At 51.5% G+C, this 15,186-nt stretch overlaps 1 protein-coding gene across 2 annotated transcripts in view; it reads left to right on the top strand.

Moving 5' to 3' along the window:
• Positions 1-540: 540 nt before the first annotated feature.
• MXD4 (MAX dimerization protein 4) overlaps positions 541-15,186 on the top strand; it is a 38,022-nt gene continuing 23,376 nt past the window's right edge. Inside the window, exons 1-3 of one of the 2 annotated variants that reach the window (XM_035324890.1) lie at positions 541-684; positions 1,005-1,104; positions 9,604-9,633. In XM_035324890.1, the coding sequence (XP_035180781.1) occupies positions 621-684; positions 1,005-1,104; positions 9,604-9,633 (194 nt within the window). In that variant the 5' untranslated portion in view covers positions 541-620. The remainder of the gene's footprint in view (positions 685-1,004; positions 1,105-9,603; positions 9,634-15,186) is intronic. The other variant, XM_035324891.1, reaches the window with a different exon arrangement.

Below are 15,186 nucleotides of genomic sequence, written 5' to 3' on the forward strand. Positions count from 1 at the left end.
TCGCCCCGCGTGAGGGGCGGCCGCCGGCCCCGCCTCCTCCCTGCCTTGCCTCTTCCTCACAGCAACGCCCCGCCTCCCCCCGCACAGCCCATTGGCTGCCCACGCCCTTCCTCCCCGCCCCCCCGCCGCACGCCACGCCCCATTGGTCCCCCCCTCACCCTCCCTCATTTGCATGCCGCCCCGCGGACCAATCGGCGCCCGCCGGCTGCTTAACATGCACGGAGCCAGCCACTCAGCGAGCGCGGGGGCCGGGCCACCACGTGCTGTTGCTAAGCTTCGGCTTCTAAATTGTTACTATAGCGGCCAGCCAATCGCGGCGCGCGAGGCGATCTGTCAACATTCCCTGCCCCAGCCAGAGGAAAAGGGGAGGAGGGGGGGAAGAGCTCTGCCCTCCGATTGGCCTGGGGGAAGGAGCAGGTCCCGCCCTTTGTCTGCAGCTCGCGCGCGGATTGGCGGAGGGGGCTGCCCGTCGGCGGTGTGTCAAATGTAGGTTGCGCGGGGTGCCTTATAACCGGGGAGTCCCCCGCGCGTGGGGCTCGGCGCGGAGCGGGCGGGGGGGGTGGGCGGCGGCGCTGTGAGGGGCTCGGCGCTGTGAGGGGCTCGGCTCGGCGCACCCAGCCATGGAGCTGAACTCGTTGCTCATTCTCCTGGAGGCGGCCGAGTACTTGGAGCGGAGGGACCGAGGTACGGGGGGCGTTGAGAAGCGATCGGACCGCAGCTTTCCCCCCCCCCCCCCCCTCCCTTTGGTTGCATGCCCCGCCTGGCTTTATTTTTGTTATTTTTTATTAGGATAATCCTCCTAATTTGGGCCCTCGTTTCGTGTTTTTGCCTCGGTACCTTTATTTGTTGCCCCGCTTCTTTGAGAGCCGCCAGAATAACACCCAAACAAATCCAAAAAAAAATACATAAAAAATAAAGAAATCCGTTCTTTTAGCAAAGGGAATTAAAAAATGCAGGGAGGAAAAGTGTATGTGCGTTGCCGCTAACGCTGACTTTGTCCCCAGAAGCAGAACACGGCTACGCCTCAGTGCTGCCCTTCGCCAGTGACTACTCCCGCAAGAAAACAAAGGCGGCCCCCCTGGCCAGGAGAGCCCCCAGCAGCAGGTAACGCCTCGCCCCAGCGCCGGGGCCGAGCCCCTGGCCTCGCTCTCCCCCCGTGTCCCGGCAGTCGCCATGTTTTTCCCCTGGCTGGGCTTGGCTCTGTTTTGATCCGCCGTATAAACACTGCCACGCGTACACCAGCTCCTCGCCGCGCTCCCGCTGCCGCCGGCCTCTCCTGCGGCCCTCCGCGCCGCCGCCCAGGCCTCTCCCTGCGTGGCACTCGTTCCTTACACCCCCTTTTTCCTTCCCTAACCTCCCTTCGCGGTGTTTATTCCCAAAGCCCTGCCTGGCTGCCTTGCCCATCCCCAGCTGCGGCCCCCGTTGGGGTGGCGTGGCCCAAAACCCAACGCCGCGCTGCGACTTCTCCTCCAGACTTCTCCTCCAGGTGCCAGAGCAGGAGGTGTCGGAGTGAACTTGACCCCTCCAGGGCTCCTGCAGCGCTGCTGGGCAGCACAGCCAGCCAGCCGGCCTGCCCCGTGCCCTGCCGTCCAGCTGCATGACCCGGCCGTGGTTTATCGTGGTTATCGCACGGTTTATTTAATTTTTTTGTTTTGCCCGTTGTTTTCCTCCCCGCAGCCACTACCTGTGCTGCGATGGCATTAGCGGAGGGCTGCTGTGCGCAGGCTCTCTGCAGCTTTGTTTGCTGCTCCGGCAGTGGCTGTGTACGTGCAGGAGGCTGTCTTACAGGGACAGTGCCGGCCCCCGCCTGGGAACTCCTCCAGCCCTGTGCTCTGCCTGCTCTGCTTTGCTCTTCCAGGGCTGCTTTGGTCTCAAGACCGTGCCCGGCAGGGCCTGCGTGGCCCCATGGCACGGCGGACGCTGGTTCCTGTAGGATAGCCTAAAATGAACTCGGCTCGCACGTGACTTGTTTTCCAATTTGGCCGCCGGTCTCGTTCCCCCACTGGGGATCCCTCAGGGTCCCAAATATTCGTGGGGTGCCAAAGACAAACTGAAATCAAAAGCTGAGGGGCTCCCTCCTCAATAAAAACACGAGCTTGTGAAGCTCTGCTCTGCCTGCCGTGGCTGAGCAGCGTGTCTTGCTGTGGCTACAAGGGAAGTGAATTGTTCCCCTGCTGCAAGTCAGGCAAACGCTTGTGGGGTTTGCGTTGCTGCAGTCTGACAGTTCGGGGTTTTAGTTGAATTCTTTGTCTCATCTTGGGGCATAGAGAAGTCGTCAGTTCATTTTGAAAAGAAAGTGTTTTTAGAAAGGAAGCAGGGCTTCCCTGAGACACTGCTCCTGAAGATTTCTAATTACTGTGTCACGAAGGATGCTTGCTGCCTTTAGATGAATTCACAGTTGCAGATTTCTGTCTCTGGCATTCAGGAAATCTGTGTTACTTACAGAGCTATTATTCCATCATTTCCTTTCTTAGGTCTCTTGTCATCCACTGCAAACGAGTTATTTGTCTGAACTGTAAGCTGCTTTCAGGAGTTTCTAGGAGAGGATTTGTAATCTATCAAATACAGCAGAATTAAAAGGTTGCTGGTCGCAGATTTGGTGGCGTTACGGAAGCGAGGCATGCATGCCTGCTTGCAGTTAGCATCCTGCATTTTTTTTTCCAGACTGGAGGTTTGCATTTACCTGCTTATACTTTTGCTTCAGCTCTCGCCGTGTGGCAGTGGTAACCATCGGAAGTGCCATCCAGCAGCATGCAACGCATGCATTTACTTGCACTTTCAGTTCTTCTGGCTGCAGTGATCAGCAGCGACTTGTTTGTGCTTTGGGACGAGCCGATGCTCCTCGAGAAGCGGCTCCAAAGGCAGCCACCACCATGGCTCGGGTCAGTCTCGATCAGCTCGGCTGCTGGGCTCGCCTGGCAGCGTGTGGAGCGGAGCCGCAGTGCTTTAATGCAGCATCCTGCTCCTTCAGGGGCTGAGCTGTGTGGGCACCTCTGCGTTGTGCTCTACCTGCTTCTAGCGACTGCAGGTTTGCCTTCGGGCTTAAATTTGAGGGGAGAAAAATTATCCTTACGTGTGAACATCCAGTCTAAAACCCATGACATACACCAGCATCGCTGTTCATTGTTATTTGGAGCTGTGGGGTCTGAGCCCCGGACTAGAGCCTGAATTTTTGGTAATACAGTTAGGTCTTCCTCAGCAACTCGAGGATTACCAGAGGCAGACGGCTGGCCCAGGTTCCGAGGATGTGGAGTGGCCGTAGGTGATGCAAAGTGTTTGTCCACGTTGTGCCACTTCGACCATTTTCCGGCTGCACCGGGTCAGGAGCATCAGATGGAGGCAGGTGTGATCGCCTGGATGTCTGAAGCTTATGCCTAATTACCTCATTCTTCTTTTTCTTACATAAAAGTATGTGCTTAAGGTTGGAGGGGAAGGAAAGGAGCAGATAGCTGCGCCTTTCAAAACTGCAGGGGTTTTGCTGTTTTCGTCATCGGCTTTTACATCCTGCAGCTTGCAGCATCCTCAGCTCCCCGTGTTTACATCATCTGATCAGGCTGTGTATATGATGTATATATTTAAATTACATGCTTTTCATGCCTCATGAGCTAAACGTGTGTGTGTGTGTCTCTTAAAGCGTGAAAAACATCTTCCTCCTCATTTTTGCAAAATGGGAAAAGGGAAGGAGGGAAAAAGCGTCGGATGGAGCAGGGCAGGGAGGAAGGGGGGCAGCCCTAGGGACAGGGCGATCGCATCGGGGCCAGCCCCTCGACTGCGATCGGATGAGAAGGTTTGGCAGATTTGGGGTCACAGTGGGGAAAAATAGCAGCATAACCATGTTTAATCAACCAAAATCTATAAACTTTCTGTCCACTGCAGGAATTTAACAGCTTTGCTTTGCACACTGGTAGCTTCAGATCAAGCTTCAGATCAAATTTGGAAGCTAAGCAGTGCGTTCCCAGCATGGTTAGTGGCTACCAGACATTATATTTGGCCGTCTTTCTCACTTCTACATTAAATTACTTGATTCTGTGTTTTTTTTTCTTACCGGCTTTCCTACAACGTGCCCTTTCCCATGTCACACGAACCAAACCGCTTTGTTTTCTCTCTCCAGTTTGTTGTTTTACAGTGTCCTCTGCTGAGATTCAGACTTGTTCTCCTCCAATAGTTTTGACCAAAATCCTCTGGCAAATGAAACCGCCTGCTTGTTTTGCAAGGAGAACAGGAGATTTGAGAAAAGCAGAAGCCTGTAATTGACTTTTGGGGGGAGGAGAGGTAAACCCAGGTCACGTCTTGTTACACAAATACTTATCATGTACTTGACCGCAGGATAATAAACGTCTCCTCTTCCCAGAGCGGTAGCTGGAGTTCCTAAAGCAGTGCAATGCAGTCTAATAACTCTTGTTAACGTCTAGCTGGAATTAAAGAAAAGGCATAAAACAAACAGCTGGATTTAGTGGGGTTGTGCCTTGGAAATGGTGATAGCAGACCTTCAGCTGCCTGCCGGTTGGTGCAGTGACATGGGTAGGTAACGCGGGCGGCGTGCCGAGGAGGAGCGTGACACAGATCTGAAATCTGGTGACGTGTGCCAGCGAGGCAGGGCACTTGGATAGGAAACACCTCAGCCTGCAGGTAGCCGGGCTTTGTTGCTCGCTGTCTGTAGGGACACCTTAAAGCCCAAATGTCTCGGTGCTCATGGAAAACAAGAAATAGGGGGGAAGCAGATGGGATATGGAATGATCGCCCCGTGGGCAGCACCCTTCGTGGCAGTGCCAGAGCACACAGAGGATCCAGAGGGCTTGATGCCCTGCTGCTTGGACCCTTTGCAGCCCTGGGCCAGGAGGATTTACACCACCAAGCCCCGATGGCTCGGGCTGTGCGTGAGTGCGAGGAGGAGCTGTGTCAGCCCCCGAGCGTCCCTGCCGTGAAAGGGTCAGAAATAAGGTAAAACGAAAACTGAAATCGTGGCGTTAGATGCCAGCCTACTGAGGTCACGGATAAATTGACTTGCAGAGAAAGGAATTGGATGTCAGCAGTGCGGCGCTTGGCGTGTTAATTTAGGAGCTGCTTTAGGGAAGGTGGGGGGGAAGGAAAGCAAAATAAGCGCCCGTTTATAAATATATCTCCTATATCTATCAGAATCGGTATTTTTGTTGGAGTGTTACATAAATAGACTTGTACTCGGTGCCATGCTCTGGTGAAGGGTTATGGGCAGAAAAGGATGAAAGCTGCGTTTGGTGTTTCAAATGAAAACAGAGCTTCATGTCCGAATTCCTCTGTTAGTGTTGGCTCGCGGCGAGAGGCAGCCCGCGTCCCGCAGAGCAAGCCCCTTGCTCCGTGCAGATGTTGTTCCATGCCCATGCGAAGCAGCTGAGGGACCGGAGCCTGATTTTCTTTTTTTTAATTATTATTTTATGGAAGGTTGAGAATAAAACACCGTGAAGCAGGCTGTGGAGATGGCTCCTCTGCTTTTTTGCCTGGCTTTCTGCATTGGATGGATCCCCCTGGGTCTGCTTCCCTAAAACCCTCAGCAGAGGGGCAGCGATCAATAGCACCGAGTTTGTTTTTAAAATGATGCATTTTAGTCCTGATATGCTAAATCTCACCAACTGCTCTGTCACCGCCGAGGAGTCTGGAACGCCGAGGAGTTGCAGCCTTCAAGCAATCAAGGGGAAGCAAACCCTCGATGTTTGAGAAGTGCCTCCGAGCTCGCTGCTGCGAGCATGTGGCAGCGCCAGCTTGCATCGGGAGCCGGAGCTGCGCACGAGGGAGCGTGCCGCGTGTGCTATGAGGAGAATGCAGAAGCCATTTCTGGTGGATTAATTCCGTACCGGCAGGCTGTGAGTGGTGTGTCCAGATGAAACCAAACGGAAAAACACCCCAGGAGCAGCTCGCAGAGGCAGGACGCCTGCGTGCGCGCGCTTTGGTCTTACGCTCGTCCTGGCCCCACGTGCTGTGGGCTGTGGTATTTTCGTGTGTGTCCCATGGCAGATCATGGGCGAAGGCAAGGAATTCCCTGGAAGCTGAGCAGGGAAAAGCCATCTGGGGGTGACATCCAGGGCAGTGGCAAGGTGGTGAGGTTTACGAGCTGCACACTCACACCGCAGCACATCAGGAGTGGGAATCGGATACAGCAGCTTAACGTGCAGCATCCTGTATGACTTCTTGCTCTGGCCTTGCTCCCTTGGCCCAGACAACACGTGAAACGCCGTCAGTTCAGTTCTTACGCTGCCTATTGCTCTGGCAGCCCTGCGAGTGCTGCGCAACCCGAGGTGGGGTTGTGTCCTGTGACACCGCTGGGTTGTGTGACTTTGTGTTGCCCTCTGCACGTGGCTTGTGCAGTGCTTGCCCAGCCCTGCCTCTACCTGAAAGTCCTGGTGCAGCAGGACGTTCACCTTTGCTTTCGCACACCAATGTCTAGCCGGCTCTGCTCGCCATAGTGCTGCGCAAGGCGTTGGGAATTGGGAGCGTATCGGTGACGCGCAGCCTGGAGCTGGCTCCCTGGCTGGAGCCAGGCTGGGTTTCTCCGAGGAGGAGCGGGATCTCTCGTCAGCTCAGCAGTGGAAGGTCGCTTGGGTTTTGGAGGGCTCTTCCCTGGGTTTGACTCATCCTTGTGCCAGCACCTGCACAAAGGGCTGAGCTCGGTCCAGGCACAGGTTCGGGGAGGAAGGCTGCAGAGGGGAACGGGGCTCTGATCCCGAGCTGGAGAAGTGCTCCTGGAAGTGGTGTGGCATCTCGCAGAAACAAAACAGGATTTTACTCACCTCCTCCCCCTTCTTCCAAACCTTTGTTGAACAGTTCATTCGCCAAGAGAACACAACTGCTGCTTCCTAGCTGGTTAACTGCTCGGCGTGTGCTGAGCAGGTGCTGGGGGTGCCTCAGGTCAGCAGTGCCATCGCTGCAGATCAGCAGTGTGGTGCAGAGCAGTGGCACTCCTGATCTCTTGCTGAATCCTTCTTGTTGATGATTTTTAAAATCCTGTTCCCTTTTTTAGCTGAACCCTTTCACTGACACCTCTCAGGTACCGGTGCTACCTCAGCTCCCCAGGATCTTGCGTGGAGAACCCAGCGTAATGGACTGAACCTGAACACCAAAAGTCTTCCTACTCTCGCAGCCACTTCTGAAGAGCTCCGCAGACCATTCCTCTGAAAACTGGAGTCACAGACCCGTTTTTTCTATACGGATGTGTATTTGTCTTAGTCTTGGCCCGCTCCCTGTTACTGAAATCATAAGGCTCCATTTTGAAATCGAGGTAGTGCATGCAGACCAGTTCTCACTTTCTTTTCCCTCACTTCAGTTAACATTAAAAGGAGATGGATATTCGTGTGATACGCAGAAGAAAGAGAAAGTAAATAGTATTTAGATACTCATCTCTTCCCCAGCCCCCTCCCAAAGCAACCAAACACACTATTGTGCTTTCTAATTAGTTGTCCCAGCCGACCTGTCAGGTTGTAGGGCATTTAGCCTGCTCTGTAGCTGGAGCAGCTGTCAGGTAAATGTCAGCGCGCTCGGTTTTGGTTCCTGGGCTGGACCTGAGAGCTGGCACGTTAATCAGATGGTGTGTTAATCAGCCAGCGTGTTAATCAGCTGGTGCTCAGCCTCCTGGCGCTACCTGCGGCCTGCAGCTGGTGCCTGTGCTTGCACACTGCTTGGTAGCCCCTCGTTTGTGCTTGGCACGAGGAGGGAGTGCAGCTGGGGCCCCACAGCTGGCCAGGATGTGTCTGGCTTCAGATTTGGTCACTGCTTCTCCTGCTGTCACCAAAGTCAGGTGTGAACCAGGGGGATGGGGCTTGGCTGCGGTGAGCTTGTGTGTAATGGTCAAAAAGTGATGGAGGTCCTTCCATGAAGATCCTTTAGGTCTGCCTACATTTTCTCTTTCAGAGTCCCCTGTGAACATCATCTGTGTGTCTTTGTCTTTGGGGACAGTGGTTCCAGAGTGAACTTGCGTTTTCTGTGGGTTTGTTGTTGTGTTTGCTGGTTTGGCACAGCGGTGTTTACTTGTCGTGGAGCACAAGTTTCATCTGTCTCGGATGTAGGAGTGGAAAATAAAAACCCTTATTGTGGTCATTTGGCAAAGACAGTAAACTGCAATAAACCTGGTTCACCTTCACCTGTCGACGTAGCGCAGAACATCTTTAAACCACTTTCAGTCTGGCTGCATCGCTCAGGACCACTTGCGTGGCATTGGAGGAGCACCTGTGTTACCTGGCTGTGGCTCACTTGATGCAGCACGTTAAAAAAAAATCCTGGGCTACTCAGAAAATGATACCAGGTAATGGCTGACCTAGTTGATGTCTTAGCAACAACGCCGGGATGCTTTCCAGCAAAAGCAGATTAGCATCAGTGCTGAACCTTGGACATGTTCGAGTTCTGTTCCACCTGCAGAGGGGCCGTCCACTTAATTCATTGCGGGCTGAGGCGTTGTGCCGGCGTGCACTAAATCGCTGGCGGGTTTGTTTGATAGTTATTCCTTTGCGTGAGCTCTCCTTTCTTTGTTCCTCTTGTTCGTAGTGCATCGAGGTTTGCTGCGGCACCCGCGTGCGTGCAGGGGGAGGCAGAGCATCCTGTGTCTGAGCAGCTCGCGCGTTTCCACGGGAGGGATTTCACACCCCGAGGCGTCCCCGCTCGCCCTGCGGGTGAGAACGGACCCAGTGCCTGCACCCTGGGCCTCAGCACAGCCACCTCTGTCAGCACGGAACGCCCGGGGCAGGCAGGGGGGCGCGGCACGATGTAGGAGGGCTGCCTCGCCGTGATCTGCCACTGCCTTTGTGTCTTTTGATCCTGACGTACTGGAAGCGGAGTGAGCTGGGCAAAAGTAACGGGCTGGGGAGTTGCTGGTTTTGAAGTGGTGACAATAACTTTGTTTTGGGACTGAAAGTCCGCGCTGTGTAAATAAATAAAATTGGTATTTCCAGCTGAATCAACGGGGGGAATCAGAAGTCCTCCAAGAAGTTAGGGCTGCCTTCGAATGGCCAAAGAACCAGAGGCATCAGTTGGGGGGAAAAAATAAATCTCAAATCCTGGTAGCCTGGAAGAGAATTGTGCACTGATGTGGTCAGGTCAGGGGCTGTGAGTTTTCTGTTTGTAGGCTCAGAAGAATTCAGAGGATTCCTCTGTCCTGTCATAAAGATGTCAGCAGCAACGGCGGCGGTTCGCTGCTGATTTTTCTCTCTGCTTCTCCTTGGGCTTGGAAGCCAGCTTTCTGGGGGCTTTTTCCTCTTACCCGTTGCCATTTAGATCTTGTAATGCTTTCTGCCCCCTCACAATTTTTCTTTGCAGATAAAAGATCTTGTGGGCTGTTTTTATTACTAACCTGATCATTTTTTCATGTCCAACTCAGACTCTGAATCTACCGAAAACTTTATATATGCAAATTCATTTTAATTCCCCACAAACCCACGGTTTACTCATGGAAATGAAGTTGGTACCTTGAAGTATCTAAGGGATGTAAAAGGGAGCCAATTTCACAGCAAAGCTGTTTCATAACACCTATAAGTACATATCTGGGAGAGCTCTTCTGCAACATCTGCAGGCGTTGGCTTTTTAATATTCTGAAGTCTTGGTATTTATCCTGTTCTCTAATATCTCTTTTCTTTTTTTTAATAGGTCATCACACAACGAACTAGAAAAACATAGGTAAGTCTTGAGAACAAAGCAAATGAAAAGCTGCATGGCTGACATTAGAATGACTGCGCTTAATTAAGAGTGTTTGACAATTATTCATTCTGCACCAAATCATTTAAGTGCTCTTTTTTGTCAACTTAAATCTAATAGGCATAATGTTGCTTCGCTTTTTATGTTATGTTATTTTTGAAACACCCCCAAGAATTAGTTTTTGGCTAATTAATGCTGTAAGTGGTTAACTGTCCGCTTCCTAATAACGAATCCGATTGCAGCACCTGTTTCCTAGAGGTGTGCTGTGATCGAGGCAGATGATTTTCAGGGAACAATGTGCCACAGCTGATTACTTCTTGTACTTCAGGCATGCTTTGAAAACAGTTTTAGTTTTAGCCTTGCGATGTGCGTTGCATGTCGGTACCTACAGAGACATTTTCCCCCTTGTTCTGCTTCCTTGCTGGTACAGGGGGAGAGCTGCGTGTGGGCTGGGAAGCTGCAGCCCCAGCGGGGTGCTCGGTGCTGTGTGGACGTTTTAGTCCCTAAGACGTGAATTTTAGAGGACCCATGCTTTCAGAGTCAGTGTTTAATGTCTGCTGTATCTTGTCAGGGTTTGTTTGCAGGTGGGGTTTAGCTGTTGGAAGCCTCCCGGGGTGCACTGCCCTGAGAATGCAGCGTGCCGAAGGCACCCATTCTTGTGCTGGCACTCGCTGAGGCAGCAGGACAAGCTGTGTTTTGGGTAGCTTTTTGTCCTTTTTCACCAGCTCGTGGCATTTCGGGTTTCACAGATCCAAAGAAGGCAGGGCTGTGTGTGAACACGGATGACTTAAAGCTCTCCGCCTGCTTCTAAGTGTGCAAAAAGTGGTTGGTTGTTTTTGGTGGCACAAGACCGAACTCACTGGGGCTTTTCTTGCTGTTTTTTTTTTTTTTTTAAAGTCCGTTCTGTGGCCACAGTTACGTAGCAGCTCAGCCATCACTTCCCTTGCATGCCGACATGCTTTCCTGTAGTTTAATTGTAATATGAGTAAACTGTAGCCCTGCCTAATAGCCACGTGGTCAGCTGGAGATGAGAGGAACTGCTCGCAGATGCAGGCCTGGGCTGCAGAACGCAGTGCCGTGGCTATGGCAGGGAAATCAGCTGACAGATCCCTCCAGAAAACAACTCCATGCAAAATTCTGCCCTTCCCTAACAGCTCTTCTATTTTTCTTTGAAAATCTATGGCCCCACCTATGCTTCTTTCTCACTGTCTTTATTTTTTTCCATCCTCTTTCCACATACTCTATTTCTTCCTTTCCCTCTGCTCTGTCATTCCTGTCATCATCCAATCTGCGTATTCCTTTTTGCTCCCGGTCATTTTTATAACCCAGGCATGGAGCTGCCTCTTGCCTCTGCTCTGCCCTGGCATGTTTAAGCAGCGCAGTACGTCGGGTGCAGCAGATGCAGGGGCAGAAGTGGGATCTGTTCATGGTCCCATTTCTGTTCTCGCTTTCAGTTCTGTGTTGTACCTGTGTAGTACCGTGCTAGATTTTTTTCTCTGCCATCTCAAGGTCAAAATAGGTAAACCCCAGGGTGTGTTGTGGGATTGTAAAACTAGAATTTGTGACCGCTGCTGCTTGCTGTACCTCCTGAAGTTAGGCTGTCCCTTGAAGCCAGGTTTTATTATTCCTGGTGATGAGTGTGAACTTGCAAAATAGCGCAGGTGCCTTGGATGTACCAAAAAAAAAAAACAATATTCACCAAAGCAGATGAAGTGTGCATGGTTCCAGTTACCCAACATATTGGCGTGAAGGCCTCCTGTAACTTTTTTCCCTGGCAGCCCCCTCCTCCAGCGCCGTGGGTTTACGAGCTGATAATGCCGATCATACTGTTCTTTGCTCCGCTTTACCAAAACTGCATTAAACCCCATCGAGCATCTTGTAAAGTTTAATGATTCACAGCCGTTGCTGGTCCCTGCAGCAGCTGGTCCTTGCAGCGGTGGCCTCATCCCCCGACGCAGCCCTGCCCTGCCAGCTGTGAGCGCTGCCTGTTGACTTTGGAGGTGGATCCTTCCCAGCCCCAGCGCCTTTGAGTCAGCCCAGCCGCGATGCTTCTGGCCGAGGCACGCCTGGTTATCTCCCAGGAGCTCGACGGGGAGGAGGCTGCTCACATCCTCCTCCTGGCCACGGCCCTCACGTGTGCTGCGAGCTGGAGGGCAGGGAACTGTTCTCCTGATTTGCAGGGCCCTTGTTTCCTGGACGAGGGTGGCCAGAGCTGGCGCTAACCGGATAGCCTCGTAGCCATCTACGGGTACACGGTGCCGCTCCACCTTCTGCATTTGTGTTGCTCATGGGAGGTTTTATCTCTGACTTTGACATCAGCGGTTGCTTTCTCTGTGTGCAGGTGGTGCTGTTTGGCACCACTACTTCGATTTGCATCTTCTGCTGCTGGGCTAGTCGTCTGTACGTTCCTGTGGGGATGCTCAGAGGAAGGCACATGGAAACAGACAAAATTCCAGCAAAAACTCGTGTTACATGGTAGACTTGAGACTAAAGCTACAGTCAAGTGTTAGCAGTTTGTATGTAAACTTCCTTCCTTTCTGATTTTACTCTCAGTAGGGTACGGAGCTTGGAAGTGGTCTGTTACGGTGACACTCTCTAAGGACTCATCCATCTGATGGCAGTCCTGGTTGGTCCGTTGCGATTCAGGTTTGCATCTCAGAGCCATGAAACAGGAACCCCCCAAGTAAAAAACAGGGAGGAAAGAAATTTGTCCAGAGGCCACATGTTCTAGAAGACATTTTAATAACTAAAAGGACATAAATCACAGCGGCACTCAAATTTAGCCAGTTTCTAATGATACAACAGATAATACACATGTATTTTTGTTGTTTCTAGCCAGAGCATTGCATCAGTAAGCTTTCACTGAGCTATGTAAATAGTGAGTGCATCGGTAATCATGACTTCTTGCAAGGATATTTTTCAGTCACTCTCCTCTGACAGCTGTACAGAGGAGTTCAGCTTTCCCAGTGTAAAAACAAGAACCCCTAGGGGACTGGAGCATCTTAAAAAGCCACGGCGTCATCTCGTTTCTTTGCATTAATTGAAAGCAAGTCGTGAAAAAGCGAGGTATGGCCCTCTCAAGATTGCACTGAGATTTACTGCAGCATGATGGCAGTGAGTCATTTGCCCTCTGCTCTTCGTGTTGGACTTGTCCCTGCAGCTCGTGCAGGACTGCAGGATGAGGAAGTGTCGCTTCCCTGCGTCCGTGCTTGTCCGAAGCAGGGGGAGCCCTGAACAGGAGCATTGGGGCCGACCATTTGGGCATCTTTTCTGACAAAGCAATACCACTCCTGGCTGTGAGGAGCTCTGCGCAGTCAAGATTTTGCCCTTTGGATGGCAAAGCCTTTGAAAATAGCTCAAGAAACTGGATAGTTTTAAAGCACAGCTTTTAAGAGTTAGTGAGGAAATGAATAAAAAGCATCTGCTGCAGCGTTCCTCGAAATGGGCAGGCCACATGTTGCTGTCCCCGGGCTGGCAACTTGTTTGGCTGGTGAACGTGGTGAGGCTTGATCTGGATGGACAGTTGTGCCCTGCCTCTGCCAAGCTGATTTTATTAGTCTCTGTGAGCTTTGTTTGGTTTTTAATCAGGAAGGGGGGAAGGGGTGGATCAGCAGCAGTAGAAATCGTCCTGCATGCATTCCTGAAGACAGTGAGGCCCTGGGAATGTAATGAAGAGGGTGCTGGTTCATGTCGCTGAGCACATGGACACGGCAGTGCCCAGCGCTGCAGCATCTTCGCAGCAAGCACCTCTAGTAGAAGAAAACAATCCTTCCCGAAATGGGTAATATAGCCCAATATATACCTCTTTTTATATACAGCCCGATATATGCAGTTTTATGGTGCTCACTGGGGGGGAGTGGAGGTGTGTTCCCATGCGTGCAGAAGGTAGCGTGCTCCTGAGTTCTGTGCAGTGCTTCGGGCAGTCCTTAAACCCCCAAATCTTGCCAGGCAAATGTTGTTTTATTGCACCGTCGTGTGTGTGAAGCAGGTACCTGTGTATAAGTACAGGGTTTGCTTAAATATATCTGTGTTTTGATGGAAGAATTACAACGTGCAGCATTACCTGATAAATAAGAGCAGGTGCCTCTCAAGTTGAATTCTCATAGATCATCGGTTCTCATGAAAGAAGTGCGGATGAGCTTGCCAGGAGCACGATTACATTCACGATTACGTTACATTAATTTCCCCCATTAGGGTTATTTAGAGTTTGGAGAGTGCACAGATAGTGGTCTCAATTCTGTCTGTGGTTCTTAGTGTTACTAAATGGCAGGGTTAATAAAAAGGGTGCAATCACCAGTTGCTGATAAACTCGGGGGTTTTGAAACAGAACTGAAAGGTCACTGAAATAATAGCATAGCAAAACAGTACTTAGTGTTTGTTTTTATTATGAGCTGCCTTTTCCAGATCGCAAATTGCCATCACAGCTAGTACCGTTGTGCAGCGTAGAGATATAACTGCATGGATCCATCCTGTTGTGAGGTTACGATGTGGCCGCTGGCTCAGGAAATCCCCTGAGTGCCTGCTGGAGGCTGAGGATGCGAGGTTCTTCCCCAGAAGGATCACCCAGTACGTGTCCTGCCGCTGGGCTGCCATCCTGAGTTTAATCCAGCCTGGCTGCTGGTGGTCCTGCTGCCTCCTGACGTGGCAGGGAAGGGAGAAGTTTGCTTTTTCAGCCGGTTCCTTGTCCTGATCCAGCTGCCTGTCGCAGGCACGCCCTGATGCCAGCTCAGGGAGGGTGGGATTGCTTCTGTGAGTGACAGGATTAAGTGTTTTTTTTTTTTTTTTTTTTTTTTTTTCCCGGAGCTTGTCTTGACTTTGACTTTCAAGTCAAATTCTTGAAAGAACTGGACCCACAGAACTGAAAAACTGAATCCTGCGGTTTTGTTGAGTTTTCCCATGTCTCTTAGTCAGGTGAATCCATGCAGTTAAAGGAACCAGAAGGCTCAGAGCTTAGCACTGAGGTGCTGCTCTTCCCTCACCTTTTCCCCATCTCTCGGTATTCAGCAGATGTCAGGACCTGTGACTCGCCCAGCGTGATGTGCTGCAATGGCTATTGTAAATGCCTGTGCACTGAAGTATTGTCTTTTCGGGGCCCACAGCAACGTGACATCGGTTACACACTCCTGACAAAAGAGCTTTCCCACATAGACCGCCCTTCTGGAAGGGAGGAGTGCATTAAGCTGATGAAGCTTGGAAATCAGTCTGCTAAGGAAGTTATATTCCAGGTGTCAGACACATACACGTCCTCGTGCTTTGGACAAAGCTTTTATTCAGCGATGAAAAACAGACTAAAATTATCTCTTGACTAAATTGTCCTGTCCTTTTTCCTGCTGAAGTAGGCTCTGCGCTGCAGGGCCTACGTACGGGCTCGGGCTCCAGAATGCCACGTGCTTCCTGGCCAGACAAACAGCGAGCAGAAGGCAGATGGGCGAGAAACCAAGTGCACGCGTTTTTTCCACTTGCGTTTGTTCATCCCGCTCTCTCCAAACATGAGCCCATTGTGCGTCTGCCTCTAATGGACTGTGTGAGAGGTGG

The sequence above is a fragment of the Oxyura jamaicensis genome, chromosome 4 (genome assembly GCF_011077185.1).
Source record: "Oxyura jamaicensis isolate SHBP4307 breed ruddy duck chromosome 4, BPBGC_Ojam_1.0, whole genome shotgun sequence".
Lineage (NCBI taxonomy): Eukaryota > Metazoa > Chordata > Aves > Anseriformes > Anatidae > Oxyura > Oxyura jamaicensis.